General features: G+C 58.1%; 1 protein-coding gene across 1 annotated transcript in view; it reads right to left on the minus strand.

The window, feature by feature from the left end:
- Positions 1–1138: 1138 nt before the first annotated feature.
- LOC122368578 (T-box transcription factor TBX20-like) overlaps positions 1139–24314 on the minus strand; it is a 46227-nt gene continuing 23051 nt past the window's right edge. Inside the window, exons 3-6 of the mRNA XM_043342643.1 lie at positions 9502–9775; positions 8843–9007; positions 6902–6978; positions 1139–2121 (exon numbers count right to left, since the gene is read on the minus strand). Coding sequence (XP_043198578.1) covers positions 1647–2121; positions 6902–6978; positions 8843–9007; positions 9502–9775 — 991 coding nt within the window. The 3' untranslated portion in view covers positions 1139–1646. The remainder of the gene's footprint in view (positions 2122–6901; positions 6979–8842; positions 9008–9501; positions 9776–24314) is intronic.

The following is a 24314-nucleotide window of genomic DNA, read 5'->3' on the forward strand; positions in this document are numbered from 1 at the left end:
GTGCACTTTTTAACCTGATCTTGATAATTGTATGTGATGTAATGTTTCTTTGAGTATGATGATTATCAACAGAAATGGTAGAATTGGCCTTATGCTCACAATAGTTATAAAGAAATTGATACGAAGTCTAATCGATTTTTTCGATTAATTTTTCTAATAGTTAACTATTATGAGCCTAAGATCAATTCTACCATTTTTATTGATTTTGGTGTTTGCTAACAGTTTGGTACCTACTTGAAGAATGCCTTGAAACGCATTTCCAATATTTTGTCCACAAAATTGAGCCTGACATAACCCATACTAAGTTCAGAAGAGCTCTAAATGCGACCACACTCGATGCTTTGACTTTACCTTAGCCTCTAACTTGATCACATATTTCAGTTTTAGGAACGCTTCAGAATTTCAGATGCATCTTGATGATCCCTTTCCTCAATGTCATATTAAACGTGTCTCGCTACGAAGCTTACTTTCAGCGATAATTCTGGGCTTGTTAGCGCTCTCGCGCCTCACTCAACGATGTTCTGCTGGAGGTTCAGCCAAGCAGCATTTGAAACTCGTCTGGCTGCAGCAGTGCAGCATATCCACCCGCTCTCATTGGCTTTTTCTATCGACTTTATATAGGCGCTCTCCTTTGTACACTACACATATCTGATGAATTTGGACAGTGTTTGTAGTCACTGGTGACATGAATTATCCGTCAGACGACAAACAACTTATAGTTCAAAATGTTCCTAAAGAACCGGCCAAGCTGTTGCAAAGTTTGCTAGAAGGCTATGTACAGAACGACCCTCGTTTTAAATGGAAGCAGGGGTCATTTTTTGTAAACATGGATCATAAACAAGAAAGTAACGTTGGGCTGAAGGGTTCGGTGTTGATCTATTGGACTATCTATAGTGGAGGGTAAAGTTTGCAAGTGTATTTGATAAACGGTTAGCATTGTCAATGAGTGTGGACGCCTGGTAGTTACGAATATTTACCCTACACCACGACCTCGAGTTGTTTCGTTTGTTGTGCTGTGGCTTGTTCGTGCTGAACTTCCATAGAGGTATCCGTAACAGGTATGGATTGCCCCGTGTCCATTCTACACATCGATCACGACATAAACGGCTCACAACTCGCACATCAGAAACGGCACAGCCTCGTTGTAAATCTTAATGTATTTGCAGAACATTGACAACAATATATTTTACATAAAACAAGGTGCGTTGGCCGCGCGGGCTAGATATACCTCACTGGGAGCTCCGGCGGCTAAAGCTACGGCGACGTCACCAGGTCGTCTCTGTGCGTGTGACCTCTGGTGACCTCTGACCATTGACCCGACCTGCAGCCGACCCAGTCACCGGCGCCGCTCGACTAGACTGGACAAATAGGGTAGACAACATACCGATATAGACAACGCACCGTCCACGACCATGCGTTACGTTCACCACAATTTGTACGTCGCTACATTACACCCTCGCGCACGTGCGTCATGTTACGATTTTATACGTTACATCGTATACTCTATATAAAGAAAACAGGGCGGCCGGAGAGACTCTGATGTCATTCACGACAGCAGAGCGACGGCCCTGTCCATTCACGATCTAGATATCACCATATCGGGGCAGCGGAGCGGGGTGGAGGGGGGGGGGGAAGTTGAGTCGTCCCTACACTATCGTCCGTGGTGGCGGGGAGGGCGGCGACGGTGCCCGCTTGGTGGGCACGCTGTAGGGCGAGTACCGACTGACGTTGGCCGCCAGCGAGGGGGCGGGTCGCGGGCAGGCGGACACCCCCATCGGCAGGGAGGAGGGCGGCAGGCCGGGCAGGCCGGGCAGCAGCTGCCCGCCCCCCAGCATTCCCAGCGGCAGACCGACGCCGTGCAGCGCGCTCCACTGCGACCAGAGCTGGGCGGTCAGAGGCAGCGGCGCCGGCGGCCCGCGCGCGCCCAGTGCGTACAGCTGGGCGGCCGTGTCCGGCGCCAGACCCCCCGGCAGACCCGGCAGACCCGGCAGACGAGAGCCGAGAGCAGCCATCTGGGCGCGGGCCTTCTCGACCAGACCGGCTCCATCCACCTCCATAGTGGGCGGAGGCAGCCGCGGGAAGCCGTACTGCTGCTGGTCCAGCATGAAGTCCAGGTTGTCCCTGAAAAGGAGAGAGACAGTCGTGAGAATCAGACAGTGACAGCGGATGAGCTATGGTGGGAGCCGCGCGATGGCGGCCGGCAGACAGTTGCGGGGCGGCCGGGCTACATTCGGCGTCACATTCCCAGGCGCTGCATTCGCCGCGGCCGCGTCACAATGCACGCTTCTGCGGCGGCCGGCGCGGCGTGGCTCGGCTGACGCGCCGAGAGCAAACGGCCGTCGAATTAGTGATAATTCGTACGAGCCGTAATGATAGAGTGACGATCGGTGATTTACGGCGGCGAGCAGCGGCGCGGCGAGGCGGTGGGCAGCGCGCTTACCCAACTGCTCCGGCGAGCTGCACTTAACGTTTCGGCTAATGTGGCAAACGTGGGCGCGGAGCCGTAAAAGTCTGCAACGGCGATTTAAAGCCTGTAATTTCGAATTATGCCGCTCGGCGCGCTCTGTGGGGCCGCCGCAGACTGACTCGGCTGATGTTTGCCGAGCATGAAAACACAATATGGATGCGCCCAGCGTTCTGTATGACGTCATCTGGGCAGGGCCGCCGAGTGGCACACCCCCGTTATGTCCGGTGGTGACACACAACGGCCAGAGACACAGGTGCCGAGACGAGGCGTCCCCCGGAGCCCTGGGCACCATCCACGCCAGCCCAGAGTTCCAGGCAGGCGCACTTGCAGGTTTACGTCCAAACCAAGCACCCAGGTGCTGAACCAAGCACCCAGGTGCTTTGTTTGGGATTTTATGGATGTTTCTAATGTTTGTTGCCGATATAGTTTATTGCCGCGTTTTACATGGAAGATAGCACTGGCCAGACAACGGTCGGCCGAGCGAGCGCGAACACTCAGGCAATTAACGACGGAGAACAAAGTATGCCAGAAGCGGCGGAGCGAGCACAGATTGGGCCCACTCTATTTTCAGAGACTAAACACCTATAAGTTTTCACGAGCGAGCAAAGCAAATGCGTTTAAAGATTTATCGCCGATCGGTCATACGACCATCAGGGACGGAATGGTCATTGTGTCACGGCGCATCGGCCCGCCGGGCGGCGGCACCCTCATTACTCGGGCGGCACTGTGCGTGGCCGGGCGGGGGCGGGGGCGGGGGCGGCCGGCATACGGTATTAATGTCGGGATTTGTTCAGCGACCGCCGGCGGCCGAGCGCCAGGTAATCACGCCGACACCGCCGCTCTAATAGTGATAAATGGTGAGCTCTCCGGGCGGCCCGGGGATCGTGGACCTCAGGTAATATCGGCGGAGAGATGGTGCGGCCGCGGGGAACGATCGCCAGAGAGTGGCCACGGTGTGTCGGCGCACGGTCACGGCACCGCCGGCTAGATTGTGCTGCTGTTACGAGGAGCTAGAATTGTGGTGTTACGGGGTTTACAGTTCCGGTGGTGATTTATATCGCTAGCGAAAGCTGAATAGCTGCTGTTTTGATGCAACTTTGATTTACAATAACTTCCGACGCGAAGTGAGGTGACCATAAACATTGGGTCGCCTTTTAGCCGAGCAACATTCGTCAGTTGCAGCCTTCAGGCCCTCCCGTGCAAGCTCGGGAACTATTGTCAGTCAGCACTAAAATAATAGAAATGGTCACGCCGCGGCTTCTCACAAAGACAGCGCTTACTAATGACTACAAAAAGGAAATGCGGTGAATTATCAAAACTACCACCCTAATTTTCATAATGACGTTAATAGCCAACAGAGGCAAGAAGTGACCAAAGGTCACGTCCAATGAGAGTTCAGTAGTTATCGTTGCTCTAATGACAACTTAATGCAACCGTGCCATCTGCCGGTGTAGCCAGCGGCCACCAACTGACACGTCGTGCATGAGACGGTGAGCCGCACTATGGGAAAAACTCCACCGGTGGCAAACACGAGTGCAAAACAACGAGCACTGGACCGGGGACCTTCGGCAGGGTTACCCAGCAGCTCGGTGGCCGGTATTGCAGCGGCCGAGGCCACCCATTCAAAACCCGGCGTGGCCGACTGAGACGGCAGCCTTGTGGTTGCACCAGCTCAGTTCAACTCAACTCAGCTCAACCGCTCAGCTCGGCTCGGCGGCGCCGTCACGGTGACTGCTCCCGGCGCCGACAGATGGTCTGAGACATCACGGACGGCTCCGCTCCCCGGCACGGCCTGCTCTGCGCCGACCGGTCCGGTTCCGGCGGTCTCTGGCGGTCCGGAAGAGCTCCTCCGGCCGGCAGAGACTGGCTCCGATCTATCAACACAGCGCCCCGCCGGCAGACCGCCACTCCCGGTCGGCCACTGGGCTAATTGACTCGAAATCAAACGCCTCACGTTTATCTTGGCGTCGGAACAAAACATCTTAATCACATATGCAGCTCGCGCGGCGGCGCCGGTCGCTGCGGCGTGCTGCGGCGCTCCGCTCACGATCACGGCGCGCTGCGGCGAGGTGCGGCGAAAAACGGCGCACCGCGGCGGTCGGACCACCTTTGTAGCGCCCATCGCCGCCGGTCAGGGTTTACTTAATGGCTCAGGGGAGGTATGTTCTCACCTCTGTCGGCTCTTTTCATCTCGCGCCCGGCGCGATTACCTGCATATTAAAGCATAATTACGGGTCACTTGAACCTTTATTAACGTCGCGATTAATGATATATTTTGATTGCGTGTCATTGAGTGGCGGCGGCGGCTGGTCTCGGCCCGGTGTGGAGGCGCGCCCCGCCCCGGCGCGCCGCGGTGCACGCACCATCCGATCGGCCACCCGGCCCCGCGCCCGCTCTAATTAAAGGCTGTGTAAATCTCGCACCTCCGCTAATTGAAATCATGTTCTGGGCCGAGCGGGCCGCGTTGGAGGTCGCGCCGGGGGCGCCGGCTGGCGTGTCCGAGAGCAGTATCGGTATATTATATTAATTTGGAGCGAATAAGGCGGCGGCGGCGCGGCGGTTCGTTAGAAGATGCGCGCCGTGGCGGCGGATGATTACCGGGTGGGCGCCGCAGATGAGATTGGGCTCCGCGGGCACCGGCCGCCTCTAATGGGCGGCTCGGTGGCGGAGAGAGAGCAGGCTGCCGGACCACCGCCGGAGGAGGCTGCTGGGACGGAGCTTGGACAGCAGGGTGGGACAGAGGGGTGGGACAAATCTGGGACAGCACGATGAAACAGGATGGGGAGGGGGGAGCTGGGACAGCTGGGTGAGACAGTGGGACCAGTCAAAGGCAGAGCTTCTATAGGAGATAATGAACGAAGATGGGACAGGTGGGAAGAGGCAAAGCCGTTCTACAGCTGACAGAAGCACTAGTCCGCTTGGATATTGAGCCGCAACGGCATCAAACTGCTCGACACTCCGGCGACCCGTTCGCGGCACCATCTGACGCGTCTGGGACCGGTGTGGTCGGCCGTCGGTCCTCGAAGCTCGTCGTGATTGAGGCTCTCCGGACCATACGGCACGTGACCTCCGGGATCAGCGCGGGCGCCAGCGGCGGCGGCGGCGGCGGCGCTCTTTCATCTAGGCCATGATGCCATCCGGGGCCTTAATTTGATGAAGATTGGATGGCGAGCCGCTCTCCGAGGGAGATTCCGCCGAGGTGTGTGTATCAGAATGGGGAGGACACCTGACGTCGGCCGATGGACGCGACGAGGCGCTCCTTGGAGGGCGTGCCGACGTCGTTTTAGATGCTAATATGACGTGATTGGCAGGCTGTATGCGGTGGAGGGATTGCCAAGGCGGATACCGGCAAATAGGGCATTGCTGACGGGCAAAATTATACTGCACCATTGCGGGCCGGCGGGCGTCGTCGGAACGGCGCTTCTTTCGCGCCTGGCTAATTTATTTTCACGTGTTATCCGGGCACTGACGATGTGCAAAATGTAATGATCTCATAGAGGCCTGTTGGGCCGGCCGGCTATGGCGGCGGCCGGCCGCACCAAACGGGCCGCTGCAGACCGCAGTGAGGGCGCGCTCCGCCGCACCGCGCCATCTGGGTACAAACTTTTATATTATGATAAACCCGAGGTTATTTGCATCAATTTGCTATCATCAGGGCTAATTATTATGGGCACTGGAGGCGGTGCGCGGGACATGAAAAGGCATGCCGCCGCTCGCCAGCGAGCGGCCGGTGCAGGCGGCTCGGGGCTGCCGGCCGCTGGGAGTCCGCCCGTCGGCCGCCCGGCAGCCGCGCGCCGCTCCTCTCGACAGGTCACAAAAACGACCGCCGTGTCAGTCGCACTGCTGACCCAGTAATCACACGGCCGTCTCGCCAAACTAAGGCGCGACCAAAAGGCGGGCCTATCGCGGCAGGCCGATAATTCCGACCGCCGATCGCCGCCTAGCTCCGCCCAGCGCCGCACGTTTTTCTCGCCGATCGGGACCACACACGCTTTCATGTGGCCGCCTCGCCGGCCGCTGCCCGCCGCCGGCCGCGCGCGCGGCAAAAAGCGCGCGCCGCGCCGGAAGTGGCGCGCTGCGGTGATGTATGTCGACAGTGGCGCACGGCGCAGCGCGGCACAACCGAACACGAGCCTGTTTTGATCGCGCGCCGCCGCGGAGTCACCGACGCGAGACGTGCCCGAGGGCACGCGTGCCAGCGGAGACGGCCGGCGCGCGAGGGGGCGGGGCGCCGAGCCGACGGGCAGCTGCCGGCGGACAGAGGATGTGAGCGGGAGACAGAGGACGGGAGCGGCACACCTGACGACCGCCTGACAGGCTCCGCCACTGAGCTGAGAGGTGCGCCTGTCAGCCGCTGAGCCGTCCAGCGCTAAACTCAGCCACCAGCCGCGCTCAGTCATCAACACAATCTCCGGCCCGCTTTCCGACACTCACCGCTCATAATCTGTCAGCCGAGACGAGTCCCTGAAGCCCTTGGCGAACGGGTTGCTGTCGATCTTCAGCTTGGTGATCTGCAACACAACAAACGGAGTGGGATCAGTCGGCGGCAGGGCGGTACACTCAGTTTCCGGCTGGCAGCAGCGGCCAGCGGCGGCGGCGGCGGCGGCGGTGAGGTGGCGGACTTCAGAGGCGCCGCCGCCACCGCCGGCGCCGGCAGCTAGGCTCGCTCTGTGATCCAATTAGGCGTTGGCTGGCCGAGCGGAGACTGAGTGACGTACTGACGGGCCAGGGCGGCACAGACGGCCACCGAGAGCCCTCGAGGCGCGCGCGCTGCCGCCGGTCCGCCATGCATCACTGGAGGCCACTTGAGGCGGTGGCCGCGCACGCGATACCACGCACGTAGTTATTTGGCCGGGAAATTACCGGTCATGTGTAAAATCGGGAGAACGCGATGTAAAACGGGCAGTTCAAATGGTAACATGGTGGAGAAAACGAACATACCGAACATCTTTTCAGAGCAGCGCTTCCTAATTATCTATGATCATAGGATCGTTTTGTTGTGTCCCAAATGTGAGGAAACCATGTCCATCGGTCGGTCTTCGTGGATGACGTGACAGCCGATATTATCAGCTGACCACACCAGCCCTCTCTGCGGACCATCGCAGTTGTCATCGGACCGTCATCGGACCGTCATCGGTGGGACATCAGTCGGCCATCGCTGACGGACCACCACCACTGACAATTAACGCCCCCCCCCCCGCTCCACCGGAAACCGGGAGACGCGACCGCTCCGTGATAATAGTGATAGACGGCCGACGGGCGTGCTGTCCTCAGACCGCCGCCATCGCCGCCGGTGCGCCGCGAGTGTCGCCACGTCACGCGCGCCACCCACCCCCACCCGGCGGCGCGCCGACACGCACCGTGCGCCATTTTGATGCGGCTATCGGCTGTCACGGGGAGCCGATCGGCCGCGACCGGTCTCCGGATGACAGACCGGTTTCCGAGATGGACGACGAGGGGCGGCTCTAGCGAGACAGTGTGCTTGGTTACGTTTCGGTCGCTGAATATCGGCATGAGCTACGGATGTCTTGAGTTACATACTTGTGAAATTATTTTTGCGTTGGTTGGAACTTCGGTGAAACAACTCAAAAACTAAAATTTTCGATGATGAGAAGACCTCAAACTTACCATTGAATATCGTGAGTTAGGTGTGTATATTATACAAATTTGAAAATTATTGTGCGTGCTCTGAAAATTTATGGGGAAGAAGCAATATTGCAGGTTGCAAGAGAACATCAACCCATTAATAATCCAGAACGGCGTGTAAAATTGCAGGCGTTAGCTGGCGGTGAGCTGGAATGCCGCACGGTGCTGGGGCGGCTGACCCGTCCCCCGCCGGCGCACCTGCCTCCGCGGGCCATTTGTCTCTCCCGTCGGCGACCGCCGCCCGGCTGATCAGTCTCTCCGGCGTCAGACCTCGCCCGCTAATTCCTGGCTCCCGCCCCTCCTCTGCGCGCCTTCTGATTGGCCGCTGCGGCCGCGCTGATCCTCTAATACCCCCTGAACAGCGGCCCCCGCCCCTCATCATCCCCCACTCCGCCACCCGGCACAGGGAGGATAAATACACCGTTTCCTGGGCCATCTATCACAGCGTAAAATTCCGTGCGCCGGAGTGGAACGATTTCTATTCGTGTTTCCCAGGCCGGTCGTGAACAGAAAAGGGTACATCACGCTTCAAGATGATGTGGGCTAGGAAAGATCATCTAACACCGACTACTAAAAGAGGCTGTAGTAGGCGCCAGATCTGCGGATCAATCTTAAGAGGTTGTCCCCTATAATCACTAATGTGAAGAAATAATATCCCTGCCAACTTCGTGCAGAAAAAAAATACGATTGTTTGTTCCCCAATGACAAACGCTCGATCCGTTTACTCACCAGCTGGTTCTGGTAGGCGGTGACGGCGGTGAACACCGTCTCTGGGAAGATGAACGTCTTGTGCTTGACCTTGCTGAGGTCGTCGATGGCCGACGCGTTCATGTCGTTCTCCAGAAGCACCAGGTGTACCCGCGGCTGGTACTTGTGCATCGAGTTGAGCACGATCTGCAGCAGACGGACGCCGCGTGACAACACAATGCGTCGCCTGCGCCGCAGCGCGCCGCTGCACGCCGCGCTCAATAGCCGCTTCATCATCGGCCGGTGATTTCCATTTTTAGACAAAACCGCCGGTGACGTTCGAACGGGGGCTAAGCCGGCACCCGTCGTGTGCTGCGGCCTCCGCGACCGGCGCTGCACCCCCGTCTGAGACAGGGGGCAGGGAAGACCACAAAGAAGCAAGAGAGATCATTTGTATTCGCTGTTCGTGATCGATTTAACGCTTCTGGGCCATATAATACGTTGTGAAAGCCATCGAAGCCATTGTTCAGCGAAAGTTATTGTTTTAGTTGACAATCAGTCTACCAATCGTGACGGTTTCAAAGATCAATCTAAAGATCAGAGATGATTCAATTTTACATTTTATTGTCTTGCGCTATCGTTTACTTGAACGTTACGTACCAACCAATTTTCAGGTCTTAAACTATTATGCGATAACATACCTGACCCTGTTTATCCATCTCATTATTTGTCAGTTTTGTCTTCTCGAAGGAGACCACCTGTTTCTTGAGCTGCTCGCCGTTGAAGGGACAGTCGGGGTGCACGTAGAGCCGGGCCGGCGCCGGCGGGTCCGCCTTGCCGGCCACCAGCCACGACGAGCGGTGGTAGGCGTAGCGGTAGCGCTTGTTGTCGACGGGAACGATGTCCTGGATGACCGCATACCGCTGCTGGGGCTCCACGCCCGTAAACGAGCATCGCACCGTCGGAAACATGCGCCTGCCGGGGACAAAAACGACGCGTTTCAGACGGGTGGCGCGGCGAGACAGGCGGCGCGGCGGGCGGCGGCGCACAGTGGCAGGCGGCGCACGCTCCGCTGCCAGCAAGGTGTCTGCGCCAGTGCGTCAGTCTGTGTACTGTCTGCGTCAGTGCGCCAGTCTGGCAAGGTGTCTGCGTCAGTCTGCGTCCTGACTGCATCGGTTTGCGATGGCTTATGTGTGTGCAATACGTCAGTCTGCGTCAGTCTGGTTAGGTGTCTGCGGCTGCGTCAGTCTGTGTGCTGTATGTACCGGTCTATATGGCGTCTGCGTAATACGTCAGTCGCCAGTCTGCGTCAGTCTGCGTCAGCCTATGCTCTATGCGTCAGTCTGCCCGATGACTGCCGCTGACAGTCTGCAGTCGGTCAGACGACAATCCGAGCGCTGCCGGTTCGTGTCCGGTCGTCTGCGGCTGACTCACAGAGCCACTGTCAGACCACTGGCGGCGCTCTGTTTAACAGACCCCAAAGGAAGCCGCTACGGATGGACATGTGGTGTCCGGTTCGTGCGCTTAGGACGGCGGCATCATCCCTCATCGGCTGAGAGCAAAGCTGTGTCGGCATCGGTCCATCCGAGCCGCAGCGTGTGCTGAGACGGCCCTGTTGTCGACTCGTCTTGCACGGAGCAAGTGCAGTCTGTGTGCCCCCCTCTCTCTCCCTCTCCCGGTGAGGGTTTCCGGAGGCCTCTTGCTCCCCTCGTTTCATCAGACAGCCAGACAGACAGACAGGGGCTCTTTGAGCGCGCTGCTAGACATATCCAAACAGTGTTGGGTGTTCTTGCGGCTGCAGCCTGCCACCCGGCTGGTTGAACAGCTGATTACAGTTTGCAGAGACAACAGAGGGGCGTTCATTCATACGTGTGATCGGGCTCAATGATTGGGGCGGAGCTGCTGAAGGTGTTGGTTTGACCCCTGTGCTCTCGTCTCGAGTGGTGTGCCTCAGGGGTCGCAGCAAAGCACTGTCGGAGCGATTGTGCAGTGGTGTCGATGTATCTCTCAAAATAGACGCTTCATCGCAGCATAAGCTCTTTAGAGAAGCTTGAGCATGACTGAGTGTCAAAGGGAATTTTAAAAAGAAGATTAGTGTCTTCATTGTGCGCGTGGCATGAGTGCGCGGTCGGGGCTTAGCATCAATTGTTCCACGTGTCCTGTCGATTGTTCGCAAACCACCAGCGGAGACAATGCGATGACCTGGCGATTTGCACACACTGCAATGTCATGCAATGCGACCGAGAGCTGGAGACAAGGCCGAGAGTTTCTGGCTTACTTCCTAAAACAGCGCTCGGATGAAGGCTGACTTCATACGACGCCAATAAAACGCCAGCGCGGGGACCCTGCCCGGCGGCCGCCGTCTCGCCACTGCAGCATTGAGCTGGCCGCATTGTACCCATTATATACAGCCAAGATCAGACGCAGAGATCACCGTGCCTCATTTCGTCCATAAAGATAGCACGCTGATCAGGGTTTTCGCCGCCCATTCGAGCCCCATAGCCGCGTCCAGTTCACTTATCCCAAATAAAGACCGCGCCAATCTCGTCTGTCAGGCCTTGCATAACTCAGGCGCTAATATCTCGATAGCATCAGTGAAATTTGTCATAATGCATTACCGGCCAATGAGACGGCGCCGGTTGCTGCCGTGGTGCGCCGTTAGCGCGGAGGCACGTCCATTCGGCGTGTCGCGCGGTGTCTGAGCGGAGACATTTGGCCAGGAGCTGGTCCGACTGGCGACCGGCAGTTTGGCCGACTGAGCCTGACCGGTCGCTCGTTTGGCCGACTGTGAAAGGGTGCCACTGCGGCCCGAATCGAGTCGCTGCCGCCGCGGCGCCGACCCCGAATCGGGCACTTCCGTCTCTGAACGGGTAACGGATGCCGTCGTGCGAATCGCCGCATTAGCGCCGCCCGATGTATGAGCAGGGAAATTCGCGCCGTGACTGAAATAACGCTATAGTAACATCGGTAACATTTCACAGCACCGTGCGGGCAATTGCACTGCTCAACACCGTGTAATGCCAGTTTGATTGTGGGGTAGGCCTTACGACAGACAGTGCCGCGAATTTCCGTCAATTGTCGTTGAGTGTCGCCGTATCAGGGCATTGCCCGCTGTTGCTACTGGCATGTGTTGTGCTATTTCCCTGGGACACAGTTTGGTGGCCAGAGCTGAGTAAAGCCTCTGTCGGCTGCAGCAGTTCGGAGACCAGAGCCCGCACCAGACTCGGCCCCGGCCGCCCGCGCCGCTGCTCGCCGCCGCGCCGCGGTGGGCGCGCCGTGATTGTCGGCCTGACTGCGCTGTAATGGCCGGCGCCGGCGCTGATTACATGTTTGCCGCCGACAAACGGGCCGGCAGAGTGGCGGCGAAGGCGGCGCGCACGGCACTTTTGCGGCGCGCAGCTCGCCACCCGCGCCGGCGGCGGCGGCGGTGGCGGCGTAAGGCGGGGGCGGCGGCGGTGGTGTACAGGGCGGGGCGGCGGTGTACAGGGCGGGACGGACAGTCAAAGTGTGCCATTCTGTTGGGGTGCGAGGGAGCCGAAACACATGTACCGGAATCGTATCAGGTTTGTATCGAGTTTACACCGAGTTTGTGGCGGCGTCCAGTCGCGCTCGCCCGGCCGCTGCAACCGTCATCTCTACGCCCAGCGGTGTGCAGCAGGCAGCGCCGACCACCAGCTGGGACGGTCGTCGCCCGGTTATTAAAACATCGACATTTGTTAATGGCGCACATTAAAACCAACAGCCCGCCGTCAGCAGCACGCAAACGGGCCGTGTCGCGCGTCCGGACCACCATAACTCAGTCGGAAGTAAATCACCCCCGCCGGCGCGAAATCGCACCCCACGTGACGCGCGCCGGCCAATGGCAGCGGCGCGCTGTCACTCGCCGGGGGGCGCCGGCTTTTTCCGCGCGCCGCCCACGACGCGACGGCGCGCGGAATTTGTCCCTGGAATCTGGAATGGCCCTGCGCTATGCGGGCCACCATCAGCGACGGAGAGGGGCCGGCGGCCGCCGGATGCCGCCCGCCGCGCCCGGCCGTCTGCCCAGGCGCCGAGTGACGTCACACTCCACCGTCCACCGCGCGGAGTGACGTCACACTAGCTCTACCAGTGACGTCACTCGGGTCGCGCGGCGCGTCCGATTAGCAGCGGCAGGTCGCGGCGGCCGCTGACATTCCTTTTCGGCCGGCTCACCGCGGCTGTTATATCGGTGCTGACGCGAGCCGCGCCGGCCGAGACACATCGCGGCGACGCGGCGTGCTAGCAAAGCGCATTACGCGATAGTATCGCCTTGGCGGCGCGATTTTGGACTCGGACGCAGGCGAGCGTGTGCTGCGGCGCGAGCGGCTGCCGGACCGGGAGCCGGATGGACGGAGACGACAGATAGACGGAGATATAGATAGCAGACGAGACGGAGACGGGAGATAGACCGGGAGGTTGATAGACGAGAGATGATAGCTGGGAGATTGGAGACTTACGATGAGACACGAAAAACCAGAGGCAGAATACGAGAGATAAAAGTTCGAAGATGACGGAATTTAAGCAATAGACGAGGCAAGGGGCAGAATAAGGACGTGAAATGCAGGTCAAGACTGAGAGGTCATATCTAGACTATAAACCGCTAACGAGAGACAAGCTGGAGTCATGAGTCAGGAGCTCGCAGTCCAGAGATGGTAGTCAGATCCGGTCGCCCGTTTAGGTGCTGAGTAGGTGCCGGAGCTGTTATCTATCCGGCTATATTCGTCGCGGGGTCAGCCGGCCACAAATGCCAGGTGTATTCTGATTTGCAGCCGGCGAGCACGAGACACTTTTCACGGGTCGCCCACGGCCGACGGCGGCCGCCCACCGTCTGCTGCACTGTCTCGGGCGCGGCGCTCAGGTGTCGGCGCCCTGTCGAGTCGGCTCCCGGACTCCTGTCCGGCCCGGAATCCGGAGCCAGGTGTGCACACTGCACAGTGCACCACCGGGAGCGGGCAGCCAGTGGACTGTGTGGGATGTTTTGTTCTGTGAGAAGGACAGAAGGTGGCGGAGTGCGGTGGGAGGGTGCAGTTGGAGTCGGGATAACGGCTCACACCTGACGCGGAGGTGTGTCGGACTCTCCCGGCCGGCCGCGGGCGCGAACGGTGCGCGGGAGCCGCCAGGGGACAGTGATGGGCGCCTCTGGCCGCGCCCGCTGACGTAGCTGCATGTCAGCGGCTACCGCGGCGCGCTGCACCAGCTCGCCGTCGTAACTCGCCCGCCGCCGCCGACACGACGACGGCTCGGAATGCATTGAGCCGCCACATGGGGCATTGAGCCGCCACACGGGGCATTGAGCCGCCACACGGGGCGTCACCACCGCCCCCGGCTCACAGAGGTGTGGATGCACCCGGCCGGCCCCACAGCCACCCTCAGACACCGCGGCGGCGCGAGTAATTAGAGATACAAGCGTGGTACTCAGCGGCAATTTGCTTCACTTCGTAATGCACATATATTCCGTGCCAGGTAACAACATATCACGAATGCAGGGGCATGTGTGGATATTCAGCGGAGGGAGCTGCGCTGGGACGAACAAGTGGGACCTCACAGTGGTGCCATAAGCTGTCATGATCCGATTTCCAGTTGATATCTTTTGTTCCCCGCCCCTGTCTCCCGCACGGTGATACAGTGTGGCGCGTGGGCCGCTCGCCACGGGGAATAGTTTTATGCGGTGCTAGGTCAGTGATGATCGACCTGATCCGACACCTTGACCGGTGGGGTGGGTAAGCACCGCCCGACCACCGACTGCGACTGACTCCGACTCTGACTCTGACTCGCGCCGTGACTCGGCGTGAGTCGGCGAGTGACTCGGCGTGGTCACGCCCGTGGTGGCGGGGCGGGTCTCACGGTAGTTAGGCAGGGCGCACATCCCTCGCTAAATCACACGTAATAACCACGTGTGCAAAAGGCGGCCGCCATGACCGCAGCGGCGCCGTTAAGCGCATTATGCAGCGCAGTCTTAACGGCGCTGCAGTTTCAGGAAACGAGGTGTGAGCGGGCGCCACAGGGCGGCCAGGGGCTGATACGGGCCCGCCGCCGCCGCGCCGCGCCGCGCCGCCTCACACCTGGCTCAGCCGCCACCGCCGCTCGTGGGAGAGGCACCGCCGCGCGCTGCAGCACCGGAAGTGGCGGCGCTTTTACAGCCCGGAGGCGTTTTATGCGCGTGTACCGACTGCACGGTGCGTTTAACACGCGCTTCGTTAGCGGGGTTGAGCTTGTAAAGTGCAGGCTTCAACTCCGTCCGGCAAGGGCGCGCGGTGAAAAGGCAGGGGTGTGCAACTCGCTGAGCAGCGAGCTGATACACTGATACAGCTGTGGCTAAACATTTGGTGAGGGAGAGAACAGAATAGGAATCAGGCGACAACAAATGGAGTGGCTAGGACAAAGGGGAACAGAGCGCGGTGGTGAGGGCGGTCCGACCCGCACCGGCCGGCCGTGGGCAGCCGGCCGGGGCCAGCTCTGAGCTCACGCCTCAGTAATGCGGCATTGTCCGGCGCGAGAAACAAGTGCGGCTGTCGGCGCCGCAGAGGTGCCGGCTCCGTCATAGCGCCGCGCCGCGCCTCCTGCGGCGCTACCGTCTCCGGCGCGCCACCACCGCCGCGGCGCGACACCGCGTCAGACGGCGGAATTTCAACCGAGACGGCTTTGTGCTGGCTCAGAGACTGCGCCCGTGGACCACTGGCCTCCGCCTGCCGGGGCGGCTGCAGCAGTGTGGCCCTCCGAAGCACAGAGGCGCCACTTGCAAACAGGCAAATGTGCTTTAAATGAATAATGTATAGGGGAGACCCGGGGGGTATGGGCCCCCTGGAGGTATGGGCCATCGCAGTTTTGAAGAAGTGTTGCGTATTTTTACACATTTGACCGCGTAAACTGGCAGCAGCCATTCCGTTATACAACCCAGGTGATTTTCAAAATCCTCCTCAGTCTTCTTTGGCGATGAGCGGTGATAAAGCGTTTTTGCCCTCTTCGAGTAAAATACTGTGCATACAGAAAATTCGTGATAAATTTGAACCAGGCTCGTTTTATGATGTCAGACCAATGCTAACATAAAGTTTAAAGCATGCAAATTAAGACTGGATAGACAATTTGAAGCTTTCTTGTAAGATTATGGGCTGAGATGCTACGCAAATTCTGGCGTCCTAACCGGGAGGTTCGGGCCATCCACTCCCGTTGATCCTAAATCAATAAAAAGATGCTTTCATTGAGTGTCATCTTTAATAAGTTTTATTTTTGTCGCGCAAGGTTGAAAATTTAGCTTCAAATATCATTCGAACAGAAAAAATATCATTTATTTTATTTCATGGTGAATGATACAGTTTACCAAAATACATATGTGCCCAAGTAACCTCCATGAAGTAAGCTGTTGGCCGCTAATGCGGTTCCTGGGCTCTAAGAGAGATCAAGGTAGATACCAGCTACGAGTATTGTTCTCATTGTCGAGAAAAGAATATGAAACATGGCACCGGCCCATACCTCCCGGGCCATGGCCCATACCTCCCGGTATATTTTGATGGATCGAAAAAGCACATTATTTATTGAAAGTTATCTCGAGACAAAATAGTTGATCCCAGATGCCTAATATCAGGTACACTTTGCAGGCGAAAGGCAATTTCACGTGCACAGAGTGAAAAACCGGGTCTAGCCACTGCCCACTGGAAGAAAATGGCGTTTTCACAAAACCGGCCCATACCTCCCGGGTCTCCCCTACTAAATACTTACACTGGCTTTGCTATAATATAAAGATGTGTGCTTAAATTACTTCTCTAGAAATATGAGAATGAAGCTCACAATCGAATTGTGAGCATAGCTCTAAGCTCACCATTAGGCTGAGTGCCCAAAATGAAACAATGGTCTTCATTCCTTTACCAACACAGTGAGAATGTCTGGTCCCAACAAACAGCCAATGCATTGGCTGTTTATTGGGTTGCACGAATACCATTGCAATGGTAGCAGAATATATTTGTCGTCGTTGCCAGCTGGGGCATTCCACGATAGATCGTACCACTTTTTTCCAATTTGACACCCTCATCTCTCGGAATTTGACGAGAATTGGTCTCAGGGGTAATCAGGGGCTCTGAATCCACCTGTAACAATTTCAGGCTTATCAGATAAGTATTTTTTGAGTTATGGTGTATAACATCTTTTGGATCCTGCTTTGCAGCGCTAAGTTTGGCGGGCTGTAACTCTAAGACGGATTATTCAAATGCCAAATGTTATATAACATTGAACTTGCAATGAAACAGAGATTAATATGCATTTTTGAAATTTAAAAAAATACGCTATTTTTTATATATGACATATCGAGTTTTCTTTCATTTGTATTTTTTGGACTTTGGGACCAAATTTTTTTGAATTTTTATTTCTTTAAAAAAATATTTGGCTCATTGTTAAGAAGTATGCAAAAAATTAGGAAGGTGTTCTTTCTATAAATGTATTTATTTTACGTCACGATAACGGTTTCGAATAGTGATTTCGGGAGGGGAGCTTACAAATGGCGTGGTAAAGCTGCCTAGTGACATCAGGGGTTACTGAAATTTCAATTCAAGTCTGAGTCATCTGAAAAAGTGAAAAGAGGGTTCATTCAACCCTCTTTCCTATAAGCGTGAGGGTGAAAAAGGCTGTTTGGTTCTGACATTGTTTTGGACGCCAATGACCATAGCTGTCCGAGATGAAAGTTACAGGACACATACATTGTGTCCTCCAGAGGTCTCACAACTTGTATATCTGGGAATTTTTCAAGGTTACATGAGGTCAGGTCGGTCACGTGACATCACTATTATAAATCAATGGGGAAATATAAAAACTGTTATTTTGGCGCCGAGAATGATCTAAAACTATCCCACGTACATGGTATCGTGATTTCATGCACTCCTTGCAAAGTCCAATGCTTTACTTTTGCATTGCTAACCTTGCGTGACGTCATTTATGACGTCACTAGGGTCGTACGAGTTTTTCGTCAATAACTCCCGATCAAATCGAGCTAGAGAGTCGGGAAAGCCACCAATGGACTCGGGAAGACCTTCTGAATCGAATGATATGCCATATGATACCCTTTGCCCAGCTTCTTGACCTGAGGGGCTCTGACCTGACCTTGACCCGAGGTCAACTACTTAAGTTGACCTCACCCTAGCAAAAAGTATACCATTCGATGCACCTGAGCTAGGCGAACACAATGATGCCAAAATCGCGGCTCTGCGGCCATTTTTGGCGAAGTTATTTACTAAAAACCGAACCCGTAACTTCAGTCACGTGACCTGACCTCAGACGCTACCGGTTAACCTGAGACCTTAAAATCGGGTACCAATCGCTGCGACTTGTAACGGCACACACGCTCGTTTTTTCCGCGAAGCTCTAGCTCTATTAGAAGCGAAACGGCGTGCTGGGGTCGTATCAACCCCTCCGAAACCCATTTTGTTTACGGGAAAATGAGGAACTTATAGAAAGAACACCTTTCTAATTTTTTGCATGTCGATTTGCAATGACATGAAGATTATTTTGAAAAAATAAAAATGTGAAAAATTTTGGTCCCAAAAGTCATTAGAGGCAAATGAAAAAATATTAAGGTTTTTGATCAGCGATGAAATTTTTTCTTTGGAATTTTTAAATAGTAATATTAATTTTTTATTCATCGCAAGCTTAGTGTTGTTTACTTTTTTTTGGTTGCTTAACCCGTTTTTGAGTTATAGGCCATCAAACTCACCGTTACATACCGAAGTCAAAAAAATGTAATGCAATATAACTCAAAAAGTTTTGATCTGAGAAGTCTGATATTTTGCCAGGCGTCTTTGGGGCCTATGATTACCCCTAGGACCGACTTTCATTAAAATCTGAGAGATGAGGGTGACGGGCCTGGTACGATCTATCGTGGAATGCCCCAGCTGCCACCGTCTTCCTGCCCACTGCATCCTGTCCACCGCCTATACCGTCGCCGCCGGCAATGTCCACCGTCGCCCCCCCCCCCCCACCGCCGCCGCCGCCGCCGCCGTCCAGTTGCCAATGTTCGTGCACGGCAGCTCCAGGCTCCAGCGGCGACAGCAGCGGTGGTCGCCCAACCGCCGAGCTTTAGCAGATTAATGGGTTCTCTGAATTAATGATGACCTGCTGAGCAGACATTACAGCACGATGAAGGCCAAAATGTCTGCGGAATAATTGAACCGACGCTGGGCCATTATTATTCCAAATTTCCAGGTTTGGGGACAAGACTGTCAATGTTGCGCTATGTCGGCCGGCCGGTCCTGCAGGGACGCGACAAAGGACAAGTTCTGGACTCAGAGGCCGGCCAGCCTTGTGTTCAAACTCAGCCTCAGGGCTCAGCGCCGAGCTTTGCCGGCCGTCTTACCACCAGCACGGCGTGTTGCACCGCTCCACTGTAGTTTTGTCAGCCGTGCATGTAAGCTGCTTAGCGAGAGCAGCGCGCTGGCGCTGACGGAGGCAAGTATCTGCTATTGTCGCCGTGTTTTTGCGCCCGGTTCTGACCTAGCGACAGCGGCGGCGGTCGTCGGGCCGCCCCCGCCGAGCCCATTCAGCGCTGGGAAGGACGTGCGACATTTGCCGGGCTACATAGCAGAAAATTATACCTCTGCTCGTGACGATGCTAAAGCATAAAGAGGTGTTGTGTTGTTGCAGCCTGCATAAGCACTTGTGAATTGTGATGACGAAAACTGCAGTGATGACATGAAATGACATATCGGTGCCTTTGTTCTAGCCTCATTGGTACCAAGCCGGGGCAGTGACTTTTGAAAGGCAAACGAGTCGTTCGGGACGACCTACCAAACCTCCAGAAGCAGTGTCGCCTCTGCGCCAGCACCCAGCGAGTAGAAGTGTCGTCCCTCGCGAGGCCAGCTGTCAGAACGGGCCGTGTTCCGCATAACGAGCGGCGACAGTGACGTGCCGCTGCCGACGCCGGCGACGACAGCGACGCCCCGGTGCTAACGATGCCGACGAACCAGCCCCGGACAGCCAGCCGACGGCAGTTCCGGACAGCCGGGCGACTGGACAGGAGCTCCGGACAGCCGGGCAGCGAACAACACCTACGAACAACTAAACAGCAGTCTCTAACAGTGTGCCCTCCCGAACAGTAGCCCCGGACAGCGGCTCGGGCCGGCCGGACGGGCCGACAAATGGACACAGCCAGCGCGGAATGCGCGCCGCCGGATTCCGCGCCGGTAAGCGGCCATCCGTCAGGGCGGCTCGCGCCGGCGGGACGTCCGCGACGCGTCCGCTCGGCGGCGCCGCGCCATTTGTCAATGCAGCCGCGCGCTCACACCCAGCGGCGACCCCCGCTGGCCGCTCACCCGCCGACCGGGTCGCCGCCACGGCTTTGGGTACGCTCAGCCGCCGTGCCCAAAGTCGAGCCGCTCCACACACCGGTGAATCTGCTCGCGAATTATGACGCGACCGGTAAAAAGTTGTTGACTTTGCGGCGGCGGCAGCGCGGTGGGCTCGCCAGTGGTGACAGGGCGCAGACCCCCGCAGCGAACCGCTCACGGCCCGATGGATGGCTGCAACGCCACGTTTGCATAAAGTTATTAATTCGGAAAGCGTCGCGCTGGCGCGTATGAGCGATCTTATATGCATGCAGTGTGACGCTCCGCACCGGTGAGAAATTATGGGCGGGAGGCCGGTGGGCAAAGGATTAGTAACGTCCAGCGCGGAGCTACCGTCGCCGCCACCAGCCGCCGCCGCCACCGCCGAGCCGCCGCCGCCACCGCCGAGCCGCCGCCGCCGCCGCCACCGCCCGCACATGAATACACCGCATGAGTGATGCGACAAGGCGACAGAGAGGATTCGCAGCCGGCGCTGAGCAGTCCGATGCGCCGTGAGCCGGCGACCGGACGTGGCACGGCACGGCACGGCGCGGCGGGCGGTCTCGGCTGCGACCGGCTGCGGCGGCGAGCCCGGCTCAAACGAGCCCTCTGCGGCGGCGCTTCCGTGCCCGTCGGCCACCGGCGGCGCGGCGCACTATTAAATTAGCGCCAAAAGTTTTGTTTCTGCCAGCAATAATGATGTGAGACCGCCAACATATGGGCACTCGACGCTGTTTATGATATACGCCGACCATAATCTGAAACAATTTTCGTCGGCGCCGCTCAGGTGAGCACGAACAGTCATAATTTAGGGCCACCGGTGCGCTATTATTCCGGCGATTTATGGTGAGATCGTCATCGTTCGCTCATTGCTATCAGAAGCATATTTCAGGTGAATTTATCACGGCTTGTTACTCGGCCCTGGCGTGCGTTGTCCGCACCAGCGCCGGCTTCGTCACCGCCCACCGCGACAGCTATGGCGCTGTGCTATGCCTACCATGGCAGGAATGGGACAGCTGTCACTTATACACGTACTGCGGAAGTTGTAATTATAACCCGCGCGGCGCGCTACCTCAATACGGCCTGCAGTTCTAACGCCACTTGCTCCTTCAAGGGAGGTAATGCACGCTTACTTTTTACAGCTACGTGCCTCCCATCCGTTACAAAACAGTTGAAATAAATCCCATTGGACAGATACCACTTGATTCCGCTCCCCACCCACCAGCCTACACCTAATACTATCTCTAATTACCAGCCAATTTTGCCGCGGTCCATGCGGCAAACGCGGTCCGCATCAAGCCACAAGTGCCGCAAACGCCGGCGGCTTGCGTGACAGCAGCCGTCAGCAAAAACCGGGCGGGCGGCGGCGGCAGCCTGGAACGCCGGCCGCACGTATTGGTCCATATTTTACACCGACACAATTAAACGCCAAATAATTCCTATCACGACAGCGCGCCCACCATAATTGTGCGCGGCCGGCGGGCTGAGACGCCGTCGCGCGCCGCCATTGCCGGTCGGCGCCGGCGCAGACGCGGCGACGTCACCGTCGGTACCGACGACCTCCGGCGGCGCGCGGGGCGGGGCCGTCGGCTCCGACGCACCACGCGTGGACGCACAGCCGGCGGCGCGGTACGCGCGTGCGGTCCGCGCGCCGGGCGAGACGGCGCGGAGCCGTGTAAATCCTGCCGCCGGCCGCGCTGCGGTGCCCCTAATGACTTGTTGATCACTATTTTGGTTAATTTATTCGACAGCGGGCGTTATTTAGCGCCGGCCGACCAGCTTCTCGGCGGCGGGCTCCTCCCCGGCGGCCGCGGACAAAGAGCGATCACTCGGGAGGCGGAGGAACACGCCACGGCCGGCTCTCCCGAGTGGAGGATCGGCCCAGAGCGCGCCGCTCAGGACAGGAGGAACATGAGCCCGGGGTGGGGAGCGTGCCGGGATCGGTGTCAGAGAATAAACACGCACTGGGGGTGGCTACAGAACAGAAAGGCAAGGGCCAAAAGACCAACGGCAACAGGAAGACGGTCTGTTACTTCCAATGGCACCAAGTGATGGCCGTAGAGGGCTATGGGCAGTAGACAGTAGACGGTGAACATTGAAGCGGTGGGCGGTGAGTAGATACATAACGGTAGAAAAACGGAACAGTGGTGGTAAGACCAGTGGCGGCGCGGTGGGCGGTGGAACGGCAGGAGGTGGACAGAGGCGGTGTCATCTGGACCCCTCCCACGTTGACCACCAACCACCCGTCCAGTCCCGTCGACAGGCGTTTGGACTGCGACCACCGGCCGACCCACCACCGCCCGAACCCACCGACGGAAGCGACATTAGCATAACGGCAGCCGGTGCTGTGACGTGACGTGATGTAACGGAGGTGACGTGACGGGGCGGGCGGTCATAGCGTGACGCGGTGGCTCCGGGCGACTCCGGGCGGCTCCGGGCGGACTCCGGACGACTCCGGGCGGAGGTTCGAGATGGATGACCGCCTTCTGGGCGGTCGACGCCGCGCCGTCTCAGCACCGACACGGCCCGATCGCGAACCCGTCATTACAAGAGATTAGCGCGCGGCCGTTATTATCACAGATTAACACAGCGGCTAATACGGGCCCAACGCGCCGACCGAACTATCATTTCTGGTTCGACTCGCTCCATCAGCGGCCGAAGCGGCGCGCCCGCTGCGCCGATATCGCCTGCTCGCGCCTGTTTCGCCCCGCTCCAGTTTCGCCCCGGGGCCACCGTGCGGCGCTGCCGGCGCCGTCCCGTTGATGGATAGCGACGAATTTGAATATAATGATTATTTTGCCGAGCTGGGCGGCCGCGTGCAACGCCCGGGAGGGGACGGATGGCGTCCACCGACCGGCGCGGCGGCGGCGGCGGCGGAGCGACCGGCGCGGCGGGGCGGCCTGCCACCCAGCGGCGGCCCGCCCCAGTCCGCAATTACCGTCCGCAATGATCGGACTGAGCATTTCACGACGTGATAATGCGCAGGTCGGACCACGAAGCCTGCGGCCACCGCGGCAACAGCAGCCGCGCACAGCAGCAGACACGCGAGCGCACAACGTTTCACCGGACCGGGTCGAGTGGCGAGCTCTGTCGGACGTCGGTCATCCACGCGCGCCGTTACCAAGTTCGCCTGGAGGTGCCCGAGGTCAATTAGGTCATCCTCGTCACCCGGCTAGCCGGCGGCCGCTGTGACATGTCGGCGACGGAGGAGAGGTCACTTCTCAACCATCACTGCATACCGTCGTCTGCAGCGGCGGCGACGGCGGCCGGGCCATCGTCAGCGGCGCGGGCGGTCACTTTGAACTGCGATAGCGCCAGGAGCCGGCCCTCAGACCGCAGAGTCTGCAGTCACGAGGCGCCGCTCGAAAATCAAACAAATACCCGCGGTAGAGCCGCCGGCCGACGTGCGACACCTATCCAGCGCGCGCCTCCCCACAGAGACGAAACTCGAGAGCTCATCTGCGCGCCGCGAGCCGTCGATTGCCACGCCGCGCCGCGCCTCGTCGCGTCGCGCCACGTTGCAGCCTTGAGGAAGGTGCTGGAGCCGGCAGCTTTAACGTGCCACTGCACTGGCATCTCTCGCCGAGCGAGGCGACAACAAGCCTGCCGGCGTGCCGAGTTGATATGCTGCCGAGGAGCGGCCGTGCCTTTTCCGGTAGCCTGCTTAGCGGCTCCGATTTATCACCAGCCGCGGCCCCCGGCTCATCATCCCACTATGCCGCGCTCACTCGGCGGCTCTCACTGCGCTCACCGGCTCTCCACGCGCCCAGATTCACTCTCCGTTCAATTTATCGGAGCTAACCGGCTGAACGTGGCATGACCGCGTCGCGGGCCGCCACAATGCTCCCTAATGAGCGGCGGCGGCGGCGGCGGCGCCGCGCTCGAGCCAATGTTGTGAAAACGGCCCGCGCGGGGGGTGACGATGGTCCGATACGGACGACACCGGCAGAGCCGAGTCTGATGAATGTCGTCACCAACGGGTGCAGCCGGCGCCGCGCCGGGCCGTAATTGCGCCTTCTGTAAGAAGCCGTCAGTGCGCGGATGCAGTGGAGCGGGTGACGCGTAGTGACGCATACAGCAACGCTGCTGCACACACGCACACAAACAGTCGCCGCTCTCATACAAACATACACGGCGGCAGCAGACGGGCCGGCGCACACAGGCGGTAGGCTCGTCTGCAGCGGCGGCAGGTG

Source organism: Amphibalanus amphitrite, unplaced genomic scaffold, assembly GCF_019059575.1.
Source record: "Amphibalanus amphitrite isolate SeventyFive unplaced genomic scaffold, NRLGWU_Aamphi_draft 000958F_arrow, whole genome shotgun sequence".
NCBI classification, from domain to species: domain Eukaryota; kingdom Metazoa; phylum Arthropoda; class Thecostraca; order Balanomorpha; family Balanidae; genus Amphibalanus; species Amphibalanus amphitrite.